Source organism: Poecilia mexicana, unplaced genomic scaffold (assembly GCF_051168715.1).
Source record: "Poecilia mexicana isolate PSO_F unplaced genomic scaffold, ASM5116871v1 scaffold_1, whole genome shotgun sequence".
Lineage (NCBI taxonomy): Eukaryota > Metazoa > Chordata > Actinopteri > Cyprinodontiformes > Poeciliidae > Poecilia > Poecilia mexicana.
The window spans coordinates 3244783-3259119 of record NW_028263370.1 but is presented as its reverse complement, the minus strand read 5'-3'; the positions used below and the strand labels follow the sequence as shown (position 1 = coordinate 3259119).

The 14337-nt window shown below is 43.3% G+C and overlaps 2 protein-coding genes across 7 annotated transcripts in view; one reads left to right on the top strand and one right to left on the bottom strand.

The window, feature by feature from the left end:
- Window positions 1-9: 9 nt before the first annotated feature.
- nthl1 (nth-like DNA glycosylase 1) lies at window positions 10-3386 on the bottom strand. Its single transcript, XM_014986663.2, has 6 exons — window positions 3092-3386; window positions 2041-2297; window positions 1786-1956; window positions 1533-1692; window positions 1053-1158; window positions 10-430 (listed from the first exon to the last, which is right to left on the bottom strand). The coding sequence occupies exons 1-6, from the start codon at window positions 3351-3353 to the stop codon at window positions 175-177; spliced, it is 1212 nt and encodes a 403-aa protein (XP_014842149.2). The 5' UTR covers window positions 3354-3386; the 3' UTR covers window positions 10-174.
- Window positions 3117-14337, top strand: part of tsc2 (TSC complex subunit 2) — a 27233-nt gene continuing 16012 nt past the window's right edge. For 2 of the 6 annotated variants that reach the window (XM_014986659.2, XM_014986657.2), the window contains exons 1-24: window positions 4373-4555; window positions 5200-5369; window positions 5796-5882; window positions 5990-6100; window positions 7149-7296; window positions 7433-7550; window positions 7687-7735; window positions 8324-8449; window positions 8561-8634; window positions 8727-8853; window positions 10053-10196; window positions 10290-10427; window positions 10513-10616; window positions 10702-10783; window positions 11460-11615; window positions 11697-11810; window positions 11904-12026; window positions 12119-12225; window positions 12305-12473; window positions 12898-13020; window positions 13131-13265; window positions 13356-13545; window positions 13626-13719; window positions 13797-13899. In XM_014986659.2, the coding sequence (XP_014842145.2) occupies window positions 5235-5369; window positions 5796-5882; window positions 5990-6100; window positions 7149-7296; window positions 7433-7550; window positions 7687-7735; window positions 8324-8449; window positions 8561-8634; window positions 8727-8853; window positions 10053-10196; window positions 10290-10427; window positions 10513-10616; window positions 10702-10783; window positions 11460-11615; window positions 11697-11810; window positions 11904-12026; window positions 12119-12225; window positions 12305-12473; window positions 12898-13020; window positions 13131-13265; window positions 13356-13545; window positions 13626-13719; window positions 13797-13899 (2757 nt within the window). In that variant the 5' untranslated portion in view covers window positions 4373-4555; window positions 5200-5234. Of the gene's footprint in view, window positions 3253-4372; window positions 4556-5199; window positions 5370-5795; window positions 5883-5989; window positions 6101-7148; window positions 7297-7432; window positions 7551-7686; window positions 7736-8323; window positions 8450-8560; window positions 8635-8711; window positions 8854-10052; window positions 10197-10289; window positions 10428-10512; window positions 10617-10701; window positions 10784-11459; window positions 11616-11696; window positions 11811-11903; window positions 12027-12118; window positions 12226-12304; window positions 12474-12897; window positions 13021-13130; window positions 13266-13355; window positions 13546-13625; window positions 13720-13796; window positions 13900-14337 lie in introns of those variants that run through there. The other 4 variants (XM_088006816.1, XM_014986658.2, XM_088006831.1 and 1 more) reach the window with 4 other exon arrangements.

Below are 14337 nucleotides of genomic sequence, written 5' to 3'. Positions count from 1 at the left end.
TACAAAAACTTCAGTTCTCACTTTATTTATTTGAGTTGAAAAAATAAAATAGTACAAAAATATTCCTATCAATCACTGCATGTGTTTAATTATGAAACATATTGTGTTTTTTCTGTCCAACATCATAAGTCAGCAGCTCAGTGTTTTTTTTAATTTTTTTTTTTACACTCCTTCTTAGTCTGGTGGCTTCTGGTTTGCTGCCGACTTACTTTTGCCATCACTTTTCTGTTCAGGTTCAGATTCGACCTTAAATTTGCGCGATGGACCTGGAGAGCGTGGTGATCCCGGTTTGGGTCTCTTTGCGGGAGAACATCTGTGTGCGGATGGACAGCTGTACTGGTTCAGACACACGGAGCAGAGCGGGCTGACTGGAAGACAAACCTGCTGTCCAAAACCAACCAGCAGCCAGTTGATCTCGCTCCACAGCTCCCTGCAACAGAAACAAAACAAAACACATTCAGGTGAGTTTCAAACAGACTTTTGTTTGTCCACCGGGGGGCAGCATAACCACCTGCAGAAGGAAACAGTGGCTGATTAAAGATGTAACACTGAAAATCATTCGTAGAAAAATGTTTTTGTAGCCACCTGATAAACATAAGGTCTAAAATAAACTAAATATTTTGTATTTATTTTAAGTCCAGATATGAAAAAAATTCTGTATAATAAACACGGACAGAGAGGAAGAAAAAGAAAGAAAAATGGAAAAAGGAAGGAGAATTATAGAAAGCAGGAAAAAAGACAGACGCAATGATACAAATAAGGAAAGTCAGAAGGACAAAAGAAAAAAGGACATAAACGAAAGGGAGAAAGAATGAGAGACACAAGGAAGGTAGGACATTAGGAAGAAGAGAAACGAAGGAAGAGTGCAAAGAAGGAAAGGAAGGAAGACAAAGCAGAAATGGAGAAAGGATACATGGCTCTCCATAGGCATGCAGAGGGAAAGAACAAGAGCAAAAATAACCTGAACTAAAAGCAAATCTTTAAGTAAAAAAAGGCCTACAATCTGTGAGGTTATTTTTTTTTTAAAGCTGTATCGGACTTGACTTGTTTACCTTGGCAACCACTCCTCCAGGGCCTTGCGTGTGTCTTCTGGGTTTTTGGTTGGTTTCTTGAGCCAGCCCAGCCTGTTGGAGATGCGATGCACGTGCGTGTCCACTCCTAAACACAAACCACCAGTGAAGACGAGTCCCCTCAGGGAGCGCGCTCACACGCATGCATGCACACACGCACGCACGCACGCACACACACACACACACACACACACACACACACACACACACACACACACACACACACACACACACACACACACACACACACACACACACACACACACACACACACACACACACACACACACTCCTGCAGACGTGGGTCAGGTTAGAGACGAGGTCTCTTAGAGAACGAGGTTCGCTACGTTGTTCATCACTAAGCAAGCAACACTTTACTAATTTCTTATGACAGATAGCTGCATATATTTACATTCTGAAACTATTGCTACTTCAAAATGGCCACCATTAGTGATAAAACACCTATGCCAGACACTTGGTCCCAGGCGATGTCCATAGCCAGGTGGGCCATCTTAGGTCCGACTCCCGGCAGGCGAACCAGACCCTCCACGCTGTTCGGGATATCTCCCCCGAACTCCGTCACCAGCATGGCCGACGTCTGCTTCAGAAACTTCACCTTGTTCTGCAGCGGATTAGAAGGAGGTTCAGTTTTGGTTCATAGCTTTTTAAGCAAACAGAAGAAATGAAACAAGCTGGTAAAATCGGGGGGCGTTACCCTCCAGAAGCCGACGGGATAGATGAGCTCTCCCAGCTTCTTGTCGTCGGTGGCGACTATGTTCTCTGCAGTGCAGCCATGCGCCCGAAGCCTCTGCATCGCTGCGCCCGTCACCTGGTCCTTTGTCTGGCTGGACAGCATGAGCGACACCAACACCTGGAAACGCCTCACCTGTGAAAAGGGACGGAGTACTTAGCTTCACAGACACAGTTTATTTTAAAACTTTAAAACAAACGCGACGCAGCTCCCGCCTACATGTGCGGGGGCTTGTGTGTCGTAGCATTTCTCAGCTCCCATGTTGTCCACTGGGGCGTCTCGACCGCTCCTCATCTCACGGATGAAACCCAACTGCTTCGTCCAGTCAGGAGGCTCCCAGTGCTCCGCCTTTACCCGGGAGGCGCCATCGTCTTCGTCATACTCCACCTTAACCTGTCTCCTCCTGCGACCGCGAGGCGGCGGCGGCGATGACGCTTCAATCTCTGTGATCGGCCGGAGGCGTTCCTGGCAGCCATCTAGGCAAAAGAAAACATAAAAAAGGGACTAAATATGGCATCAACAAAGAGAAGGGATGCACAAGAATACATTTATAAGAGACTAAATGTTACAAACATGTCAGTTGTTTGTTCATTTCATGACAAATAAAATAATAAATAATAAAGGGCTTGTGCATGAAAACTGATGGGCAGAGCTTTAATCAGAGAAGCAGCCAAAAGGTTCATGGTAACTCTGGAAGAGCTGCACAGATCCACAACTCGGGCGGGAAACTAACACTGCACATCCCCCTAAACACACCACCCCCATGGTGAAACATGATAGTGGCAGTATAATGGTGTGGGACAGAGTTAATGGGGAGAAGGATAGAGTTAAATACCGGGAAACTCTAGAAGAAAACTCTGTTAGAGACGACAATATATCTGAGATTAGAGTAAAGGTTCACCACTGCAGCAAATCCATAGAGAAGAGAATGTGTTGCAAGATTTAAAAATCAGTTTGACCGAAACGCTCTCCGATATGACCGAGTTTAAACGGTTCCACTGGCTGGCACTCAACAAAGGTAGGACTTATTTAGTACGGAGGCCGTCTGGTGACATGGGAGGGGGAAAAAAAGCAAGTCGTAGCCACGACTTAACATCTCGAGGTACAACTTTTATTATATTCTTCTCCCATGTCACCAGACAGACGGGCTCCGTACTTTAGACTTTACACATGCGCAAATAACCTTATGCAAAGTATTTAAATAAGGGCCTGTTTCTGTTTTGTCAGATTTATAATGTCAGTGTTTCTGGTGTGCCTAACGTGAACATACCGCTGGATGAAGGGGTCAAAGAGGGCTTCTCTTCGGATACTGTCGCCTCCTCCACCTTCACCTTCCGTGCAGGAACGGCGTCCACATCCCTCTGTCTGCTGCTGAGTTTGGACCTCAGAGAGGCCGCGGGTCCACCGCCCGCGCCGTGACTGCTGCTCCGGGTGAGAACAGAACTGCTTTGCATGAAGTACGGAGAACTCATTTTCAAACTCTCAACTACATAACACAGCCTCGTCGTCCCACAGCGGACATTACGAAGCATTGCACAGGGCAGTACATGAAGTTGGTTTCAGGATCGTAGTCTCTCAGCTCCACGGGGGATTTATAGTATTATAAAACAGGTTTAATATGAGATTATACATTACTGTAGTGGTAATCTACAGATTTTTTGACGAAAGGCAGCATTTTCCAAAATACAATGTAATTAAAAAAAAAACCATTATTGCTAATAAACTTTTCATATCCAACAAAGGAAAAACCAAATGTATAATTCAAAATTTCTGAAGTTCCGCCATCTTTGTTGTTGGATATTTGGAATGGCACATTTTCTAAAAATTTTGAACAATTTTACTTTTTTGTTGTCTTGCACTATAGCAGTGGTGTCTAAAGTCAGTCGTCAAGGGCCAGGATCCTGCTACTTTTAGTTCAATCCTTGGTTCAACACAGCAAATGATTGTAGAACACATTTGCACTTGTTTGTTCAAAAGGAATAAAACATGAGACTGAAAAATAGAAAATTTCAAACGGAATTTTTTTTCAGTATCTTGTCATTTAATTTTTTGGTTGAATCTTTTTTCAGTTTCTAATGTCTTTTTTCCAGTTTAAAATATTTTTTTCATTTTTCAAAATATTTTTTTCTGTTTCTTTTTGTCAGTTTCCTTTTTTCTTTTGAACACAATTTATTGCCCCAATTTAGCCCCACACAAAATCACCTTTCAATTTACCTGTAAACGAAATGTCAGGTTGTGTTTGAGTAAATGCACAAATGGCTTGCCATAAAAGCACCTAGAAGACGTCGTAAGTCAATAAGAAGCCAACTTCAGCAGTTAGCACGGTTAGCTAACTCTTAGGCTAATAACTGTAAAAGCTTCATTTTACATAGCTTGTCAAAGACTTTCCTACAATAAATAGTTTCACTGTGGTTTATAGAACCATAAAAATTTCGTACTTGTTTTGAAGACACGCTTTACTCACAATAAAAACCAGACTAGAAAAAATAAAAACACCTTCAACTGTCCTAGAACTCCACTTCCCATGAGGGAGCGCGGCAAGCGTGTTTTCACAGGAAGTGTCGCTTGTTACAGCATTTATGTGTCATCCGGTTGGGGAGTGGAGGTCTGAGAACAAGCTTTCGGCAACAAATAGTAAGTTATATGAATGCACAGCAGCAGCGGATGGCCTGTTTGGTTTCCAAAGGGCGAAGCCTCGGATAAATGAAGAAGACAGCGACTCCGCTTCCGTAAGGTGAGAGAAAAAAGGGGGCCAAGAGGTGTCGCTATCTAGTTTAGGTCCATAAATCTTCCAATACCAAAGCAACGTTAGCCTGTGTGAGGCATGGCAAAGCACAGCAGAGCCTTCAGCCGAGCCATTGTCCGTTTCTTATGATGGCGCACTGTTTATGGTGTCCTTGCAGTCATGTTTTCCTGTGGCAGGAGGACACCTGGCACAGATGTTGTTGTTGTTGTTGGACTGAAACAGACCAACCGTTGTCTGGTTGCTCCCTCCCACCTTCCCCTCTGTCAAGTCCACATGACAGTGAACTCCTAAAACCAGCCCCCTGGGTTTACACATTTACAGGCTGCCGAGCTGCACTCCGGGGCAGCATTAAATGACCTGTTTACCATCTGCTGATGAATTTACGGAGCTACGCAGGATAAAAATGACTAACCCTGCACCCGTTCTGCCCCTCGTCATATTTAGCTGTATCAGTCATTTAGAAAGAGCTAAATATGTTGTTTTCTCGCTGTTTTACATTTTGTCTTGTTAATCTCAACAATTTATAGTTCATGGAGTTCAAGTACAACACAGGAAACTGCTGATTTGCAACCTCTTATCACTACATCTGTTTTCAAAAAAACTAAATTACGATATCCTTGTTTCTTTTACAGGCTGCCATCGGAGGCAGCTTTGAAGGACTTTCGCCATGAATAAGCAGCAAAGCAAAGAAACGCTCAAAGAAAAAGTGAAGGGGATCTTTGGGCTCGGGACGCAAAGGCAGCAAACGAAGCAGTGTGACTCAAAGGTGCCAGAGTTTATAATCACAGCCGACATAATAAAGGTGAGTAAAACTGCGTTTCTGTACACATTTGTTCAGACTTTGTTTCTGGTCCTGTCCCCGGGCGCTCCTCCTTCATCTCTGTCTTTGCAGCTGAGAGTTTCCATGTTAAATGCAGCTTGAAATACGTTGTCTCTGGTGAGGTAGGAATCCTCTGTCGGTGCAACCAAACCGATATTTTGCAGATGTTTTTGTGTCTACTGTCGAAGAGCCGTTCTCTGTGGTAATTTCAGACAGATTACACCACGAATTTAGTGAAACTGATGAAAAAATATCGATTGTGTTACATATTTCAAGGCAGAATGTTTTAGTTTTTGTGGGCTTAAAGGTGGAAGTTACTTAGAAACCACAAACAGAAGTTTTGATTAATAAATAAAAAGAAATTAATCTACTTATGAATATTTTTCATGGCACCTTTGCTTTTTGTAGGAACTGCATCCTGATTGTGGCCTGAGCAACCGCATCCGGATGATGAACCAAATCTGCGATCTGGCAAAAATCAAAAAATTCGAAGAGGTGATTGACGTGTTTTTGTTTGTCTGCTATGTTTTTTTTTTTTTTTTTGTAAGAACAACATGTGGAACCTTCTGTATTCATGAAACCTGTGATTCGGTGTTGTTCAGAATGCGGTGGAGGCTGTGTGGAAAGCCGTGGAAGACATGCTGTCCCCGGAGCAGCCGGCAGAGGCCCGACACGCGGTCCTGCAGCTTCTCAGGGCCATCATACAAGGACAGGTAGACATCATTCATCTTGTGCAAAATATGTCAAAACAAAATCCTACAACAAACAAACTTGGAATGAGAACAGCTAAACCCGGTGGCAAAGAAGAACGGCATCAGAACAGAGAACGTAAATCTGGGCATTGACGAACAATAGCATGCCCATCCAGGAAAGAAGGAGTGATAATGATGAGCTCATATGATGATTATTTGTTTAATGAGGAGGAGGAGGAAGAAACCAGTACAAATTTTGTCAGAGACACGAGATTGGAAAGGAAATTGAAGATGTGGATTCGGGACCCCGGGTTTTAAAAGTGGTTCATGACGAGTGCAGTCTGCCTGTAATCCAGTGAATGGCATCCTGTGACAAAAATATTTAATAAAAAAAGTTTTGGCAGATAAACGTAGAGGTAGATTTAGTCATTTTTTTCTTTACTTAATTATTATTCTACATCATTAGAATGAATGAACTGTTTATCAAACTAGTGAATGGAAGCAGCTGAAAATCTTACTTTTCTACACCCAATGACGTCCTGTGGCAGTCAACCTTAAGTTTTTACGATCCATTGAGGGTCATATGATTGGTGATGCTGTTGCCTAGCAGCAAGAAGGTACTGGGTTCAAATCCTGGAGAAAATCAGTTTTTTATTTATTTATTGACTTTCATGAATCTCTCTCCCACTTTTACTGCACAGCTTGATTGTTGGGAAAGAAAGCGTGCTCACTATTATCGTTCAGTGGGTTGCCATTAAGTGAAAAGCCCAAGAAGGACAAACAAAATAGTTTCATTTGTGTTTTTTTTTCATTATGCTACAGCAGGTTCCAGATTCAATGCAGTAGAAACAATGAAAAATTTAATTCCTCAGATATTTAAACTTGAAATAAGTACACAGACACAACCAAAGCAGAAGGCTCAAACAATAAGAACATGTCAACACTCTGATGTTACACACACACAAAATGTCATATCTCTAAAAGTGTCAGATATTGACTCCCAGAAAATGTCATTTTGTTCCAGTGAGTTCAAAATGGACTAATCGAAGTGTTGCTGTTTTTTTTTAAGGGTGAGTGGCTCGGTCCTCTGAGGGCGTACTTTTTTAAGGTGATCAGAGACTACCAACCCTGCAACGAGGACCTTTCAGAAAGACTGGAGGTGTTCAAGGCTTTGACTGAAAATGGGAAAGACATCACGTACTTGGAGGAGGACATAGGTAAAAAAAAAAAAGAGAGTAAATAAGTTCTTTTAACTAGCAGTTTTTTCTTTTGCATCTTCTCAACACACCAGTCCTAATAATAAGTTGCTTCACTTCTCATTTCCATTAAAAAGTTTTCTTCTCTCTCTCTCAGCGCGGTTCGTCCTCCTGTGGATGGACATAGGTCTCACCTCAGACTTTCTCCATGTTCTTGTGAATTTGGTCAAGTACAACAGCTGCTATCTGGATCAGAACGTCTCCAGCATGGTGCAGTAAGTTGCAGTAACACATGGAAACGCCTGGGGGTTTTATTGACTTCTTTCTGTCAGACCCATTTCTGTATAGATGCAATTTTTTTTTACAGTTTGTTGGCATTTAGCACATATTGACCGTCTGTGCTTTCTGCAGGAAAATCTGTCTTCTGTGCAACAGAACAACATCATCCACTGACATAGAGGTTGGTGTTGTCTCTATGGTGCACTTCTTAAAAAAATAACTTATTGAAATATTGATTTGTGTCCTTAAAACTTTTCTGCTGTCTGGCGTACAATACCCTTCAAGATAATCCATGTTGGATAAAGATTATTGATGTTTAATATCCAGATTTCATTATAAGACTTTGTGATGTCAGGAGAAGATATGGTTTTAAATAAAAACAAAGAAAAACTACATCCTGATCAACTGTTTAACCCATTTCACTTTAATTTCTGACGTTTTTTAAAACTAATTAATAGCTAGTAATTTAGTAATAGAAATAAGCTTAATTAATAGCAACAGTAAGTTTAATAGGGACTGATCCTCTGGCAACCTAACCAGAGTTTACAAATGTATTAGTGCTCCTCAAGAACAACCAGTTGCCTTAAAACATAAAATTTTCTCAGGTATCTTCTTGATCAATCTTCCCTTTTACAACTAAACTTTCAAAAATAAATTATAAAGCTAGTAGTCATAACCAGTGGTGGGACTCGATTATAATATTTTTGTGTAGTTACGTTGCATGTTAGCAATGCTAATCATAGTTTTGGTTGTGTTTTGTTGCGTCCAGGTGGCGCTCCAGGTCTTGGATGCCGTTGTGTGCTACAACTGCCTGCCCTCTGAGTCCCTCACCGTCTTCATTATAACGCTCTGCCGTACGGTTAACGTGAAGGAGTTCTGCGAATCCTGCTGGAAGGTGGCGAAGGGAACCGCTGCAGATAAATATTTGCTTTGAGTTTAGAAATGCTCCTACGTCTGGTTCTCATGTATTTTTTTTATTTTCCTTCTTGCTGCTGTGTGTCTCCAGCTGATGAGGAAAGTCCTGGGGACGCATCTGGGCCACAGCGCTATTTACACCATGTGCCGCATCATGGAAGAGAGGTATCGTCTTGTCATCTTTTTTCTTTTCTTTCCACTAATGCTTTTTTTTTTTTAAATAAATATTCTGGTGTTTAAAGTGGATTCTCCACCAGGGTGTACATGGAGGACGCTCCACTGCTGAGAGGAGCCGTGTTCTTTGTGGGAATGGCTCTGTGGGGCGCCCACAGACTCCCTGCTCTAAAAAACACACCGACACTAGTGCTGCCATCTTTCTACAAGGTAATCAGTGCATTCATGTTAATCTACTCGCACACATTTACAGCCTGAGTTGTGTCAGTATGTACATATGAATCTTCCTAATCAGACTTCACATGGATGTTCCAAACATGAATTTTCCTCCAAACATGAATGTGCAGGATGACTCTCCTTGGCTGTGTGTCTTTGTTTTACCAGTGGGCCCCACTAGTTCCCCAGTTCTGCATGTAGCAGCCACGGCGTTTAAGCCATTGGAAGTAGATAGGCGCTCTCTACATCCTTCGACTGAAACAGGCCAGCAGCCGGACGGTTTTTGGCACCAAAATGTCAAACTTTTCACAGAAACATAAAGATAGAACCCCAAATAATCTACTTAGTTTATTAGCGATGTTCACAGTGGGAGGTGGAAAGACTTCCTGTCTCATTCAGCGTTACGGTAGACCGAAGCAGAAGGTGCTTGTTTATGTACCGCTTTCTGTTTAATTGTAAGCCTGCAGTGAGCGGCGCTACTCAGATGAAACTCAAGGAGCTTGTCGAGTGTTTATATTTCACAACAGAGCCGCATAAAGTGCATTTTGCATCCTACACCGCACCCTGTTTGGACCGTTTCTCTTTTCCGTTTTGGTATGGCTGCCATTTTTTTCCTGTATCAACTGACTACAGTACTTCAGGATGACCAGTGGCGCCCTCTGCTGGATGGCGGCCAAACTGCAACACTGAAAGAAGATATTAGACTGGAACTAATTTCAATCTAATAAATCATTAATTTTTTTTTTGCCTTCCTGGTGGTTATTGCTCCAAATATTATAATTTCTGCCATTCTGCTCTTTTCAGATAAGCACAAGTATAACAATGTTATTGGCTTGTTAATAGTCAGGGTGTCCTGCCTAGACTGCGATTGTCTGCTTAAAACAGAATATAGTTTCAAAACAAGAATAATACATGGTGCTTCTTTTGTTCCAAGTAATAACTTGATTCATTTTGAATCATCAGAAATATATTGAAACAGGTCAAATACTTAAGAGCAAGATGTAGTACTCTACTTTCAGCCAGCTACCAGACAGCATGCAGCAACGGATGATGGAGAGAGAGGCATCGTTGCTTCACTCCTAGGCTATCTCACTTATAGCTCTTGCATTTAGGGTTTATTTAAATCAAAGCATACAGACGAGTCAGACGGACCTGCTGAGTAATAACTGTGGCCGCCTGACTTCTGCTTTCAGGCCATGTCATGTGCCAACGAGGTGGTGTCGTACGAGATCGTCCTCTCCATCACCAGGCTGATTAAGAAGTACGGCAAAGAGCTGCAGGTGGTCACCTGGGACATCCTGCTAGGCATCATAGAGCGGCTGCTGCAGCAGATTCAGGTTCACGCAAACACAACGCGCACGGAGAGGAGGTGGGAAATGGAACAGGTCTGTAGAGACTGAGCTCGTTTTTGTTGTTGTGTGCGTTGTCAGATGATAGGCAGCGCCGAGCTGAAGGCCATCGTTTACGAGCTTCTGACCACAGTGGAAGAGCTGTATGAGCAGAACGGCTACCACGGCTCCACGGAGAAGTTCTTCAGTCTGGTGGAGAAATGTGCAGACAAGAGACCCGTTCGTACTCCGTGTGCTGCCCTGCGTTTCTGGCCTCTCCTCCGGGTCGCCTTCCGTTCTCATTTTTGGTCTCCGTGTGCGACAGGACGCCTCGGTGCTGACCCTCGTCTCGTACAGAGCGCAGTCCATTCAGCCTGCGAAGGACGGCTGGATCCAGAGCCTCCACTGCCTGATGGAGAAATTCTTCAGGTAGGACGCGCTCTGTCGGGAATCGGTTCACCCGTTTCGGCTTTGATCAGACTCCTGATGAGTCCTCTCTTTGCCACTCTGGAAGGAACGAGACGCGCAGTGGGATCAGGATCAAGGTTCTTCACATCCTGTCGTTCGTTCTGAGTACTAATCGCCAGCTCTACGAGGTTTGAACACTCATCTGTATCTTTTTGTAAATTCAGTGCACTCATCAGATGAAAGACTTTCCAGTGTGGGCTGGTTTCCACTTCAAAGCTATTTAAAAGTTAGAAACTGAACTAAGTAAGTTTTGATAAGTTTGATTGTTTATGTTAACTTTCGGGCTGCAACTGATGATTGTTTTAGTCATCAATTATTCTGACAGCAGATTAAAAAATATAATATCCTCACAAGCCTTTTTTATACAATTTTAGAAAAATAGCAAATGGTGCAAATTAATAAATAATTCAATTCCTTTTCTAATTTTAGGCAATAAAATGTCTATTTTACTGTCTAAAATAGAACAACTCAGCATTTCCTTAGTAAATCTGAACCGGTTGAAGCTGAAACTCTGCTAAAGTATATTTACAGATAACAGTGTTTTTATCTTAAATGCAAAATGTGTGTATGTTTTATACGCTTAGGGCTTAATTACCGCTCTGAATGTTTTTTTTTTTTTCAGCAAATAGCTTTTTTCTTAGTCTGAACACTTCAGTAACAATCGATTACTAAATGTGTTGACTATTATCGATTATTTCAATAACCGATTAATCGTTTCAGCCCTGAATAATTTGATATAAAGTAAAGATTTATCTAAAAAGCCCCTGCTCTTTTTTTTTTTTCATTTTGTTACTTCTTCTCCAGGACGAGCTCATTGAGAAGGTGGTGATCCCTCAGCTCAGTGGGATCTCTGAAGACCGGGACCTGGCAGTCAGAAAGCAGGCCACCCAGCTGCTGGTGGACCTCGCCGAGGGCTGCAACACACATCACTTCACCAGCCTCCTGGACATCATCGAGCGGGTAAACGCAGGCGAAGACGAGACTTTAGAGGCATTTAGTCGCTTCCAGTTCAGTCAGGTTGAAGTCTAGCTCTCCGTACAGGTGGCCAGTCGCTCTCTGGTTTGCTCCGGATCCCTGGAGGCTTCTGACCCCACAGCTGACTCTCCCATGGAGGATGTCAAGACCGCAGTGCTGGGGCTGCTGGAGATCCTGCAGGTACGTCTCTGGCAGCGATGCGTCCGTTTCTACAGAAATCTGTTATTGGTGTGGAGTTGGATCATGAAGAACTCTTATTCTGTCCTGCAACAGAGCAAACTTTACAGCCTGCCAGCCAGCCACGCCAGTCGTGTTTATGAGCTGCTCATCAGCCACTTGCAGCTCCACTACAAGAACAAGTACTGCTCAGCTGTCGCTTCTGCTGTTCGGCTGCAGGTAAAAACCAATCAATTTTCTGTTCACATTTCATCTCTGCTCAGCTCCGCCCTGCATTATTTCTTTTTTTTCTTTTCAACTTGTTTGTTCAGGTGTTTGACTTCTTCCTGATGATGCGTGCTGACTCTCTGCACCGCGTCGGGGTGCCCAACAAGGACGGAGCGATGAGGTTCAGCCCTTACTGCTACTGTGACGCCGGGTAAAAAACGGAAACGCGCACAAAAGAAGCTCATCTCGCTCGAAGCGCCTGAATGTGACGAAGCCGTTTGGTTTTTCAGGGAGCCAGAGAAGCGGGTTTGTGATAAGAAGCCGTCAGGTTCTATATCGCCCCCTGCTGGCGGTCCTGCTCCGGCCGCGGCGGCTCCTCCTGGTTCAGCAGCCTCCATCCGCTCAACCTGCCTTCCCTACGCGCCTGCCTTCAGCGTCCTGCTGCAGTGCCTCAAGATGGTAGACAAATAACGCGACACAGTGAAGCCGCCTGCGTGTTTTATGAGATTATGAGGACAGGAAGGATTTACTGTGAAGAAACTAGAAATCACAGGGGTTTTAGACACATTTCTAGACATAAACTAGATCAGACTTAAAGTTTAAAAAGAGTTTTCATCATGTTCCAAGGTCAGTTTTAAAAAAGGATAAAATGTAATAATTCTTCATAAATACATTGATTTTAACACGGAATTATATTGAAACGGTTTGTTTTATCCCATATTTTTCCACTTCGTTTTACCCCCTAATATTTTGGGATTTTGAGTTGGTGACGGACTCATTACTCTATAACTCAGAATCGCATGAGTAAATATATTTGGTTTTCTGCTCCAAACAGGTCAGCGCACACAAGACTTTAATTTGGTTTCATTTATTCGTTTCCCAGGAGACGGACTGGAAGGTGCTGAAACTTGTTCTGGACAAACTGCCTTGGATGCTGCAGTACAAAGTGCTGCTGCTCACCTCGTCGTGCAGCTTGGACCAGCTCTGTTCCACGCTCTGCGCCATGGTAGCACACACACACACACACACACACACACACACACACACACACACACACACATTAATGAGTTCCCAAACCAGTAGTCGGTGTTGAGCCGCGTCGTTTCTGTCTTAAAGGTGACAGATCGTCAGATCTCGGAGCGTTTGAAAAAGATGCCTGAGGGTTTTTCCCGCACAGATGTCCAGCTGGCTGTGGTTCCCGTTCTCACAGCGATAACCTCTTACCATAGCTACCTGGACCAATCCAGACAGGTAGACATTATTAGGTTTGGAATTTAATCATTTTTAGATTTCAGATTAACACCCAACCTTCCCGGCTTTGATTTCCTTCTCCTCCTGCAGAGAGAGTTGGTTCAGTGTCTGGAGACCGGCCTCATCTATCGCTGTGCCAAGCAGTGTGTGGTGGCTCTGACGATGTGCACAGTGGAGATGCCCGACATCATGATCAAGCTTCTCCCGGCTCTGATAGTCAAGCTCACCCACATCTCTGCCACCGTTGCCATGGCGTCTCCCATGCTTGAGTTTCTCTCCAGTGAGTTCCCGAAGCTGATCTGTTTAGATATAATCTCAGGCTGTAAGTGTGTAATGTTTGGTGTCCTCTGTGTCTTGCAGCTCTGGTGCGCTTACCCCATCTGTACGCCAACTTTGTAGCCGAGCAGTACGTCAGCGTGTTCGCCATCTCGCTGCCCTACACCAATCCGTCCAAGTTAGTCCCGTCGCATGTTAACCTGCATTCTGTCAGCTGCACAGGCTCGCTGATTTATTTCTGTTCGCCCCCATCAGATTCAATCAATACATCGTATCCCTGGCCCATCATGTGATCGCCATGTGGTTCATACGCTGCAGACTCCCCTTCCGCAAGGACTTTGTTCAGTACATCACCAAGGTGAAAATTTTTTAATGGTTTTATTACCTTCAAATTTCTGTGGGAAAATATGAATAATGCTCATATTTCGATCGGAAACAATCTAGGTGATCGGATTGGGCCAGGTCGGGTACGAGTTATTTGCTTGAGGGTCGGGTTCAGGCTTCTGTGGTCCGTTTAAAAAATACATACAGCACAGAGAAAACCAAATATAATCTACCGTATAAAGTTGTATTAAACTACTTATTGTAGTCTAAATAATAGACTATAATAAGTCTATTATTTAGACTTATTATCCTCAACAGCTTACCCTGTTGAGGAAAGAAAGACGGGTGCAGATGTTCATAAAGATGGGTGCAGCTGCACCCTGCTCCGCTCCTATCAGTCACACATCCCAGAGGATTTCCACTTGACTCACCCTGCGGTTACATCAAGCAACAAAATGGAGCTGGAAGATGT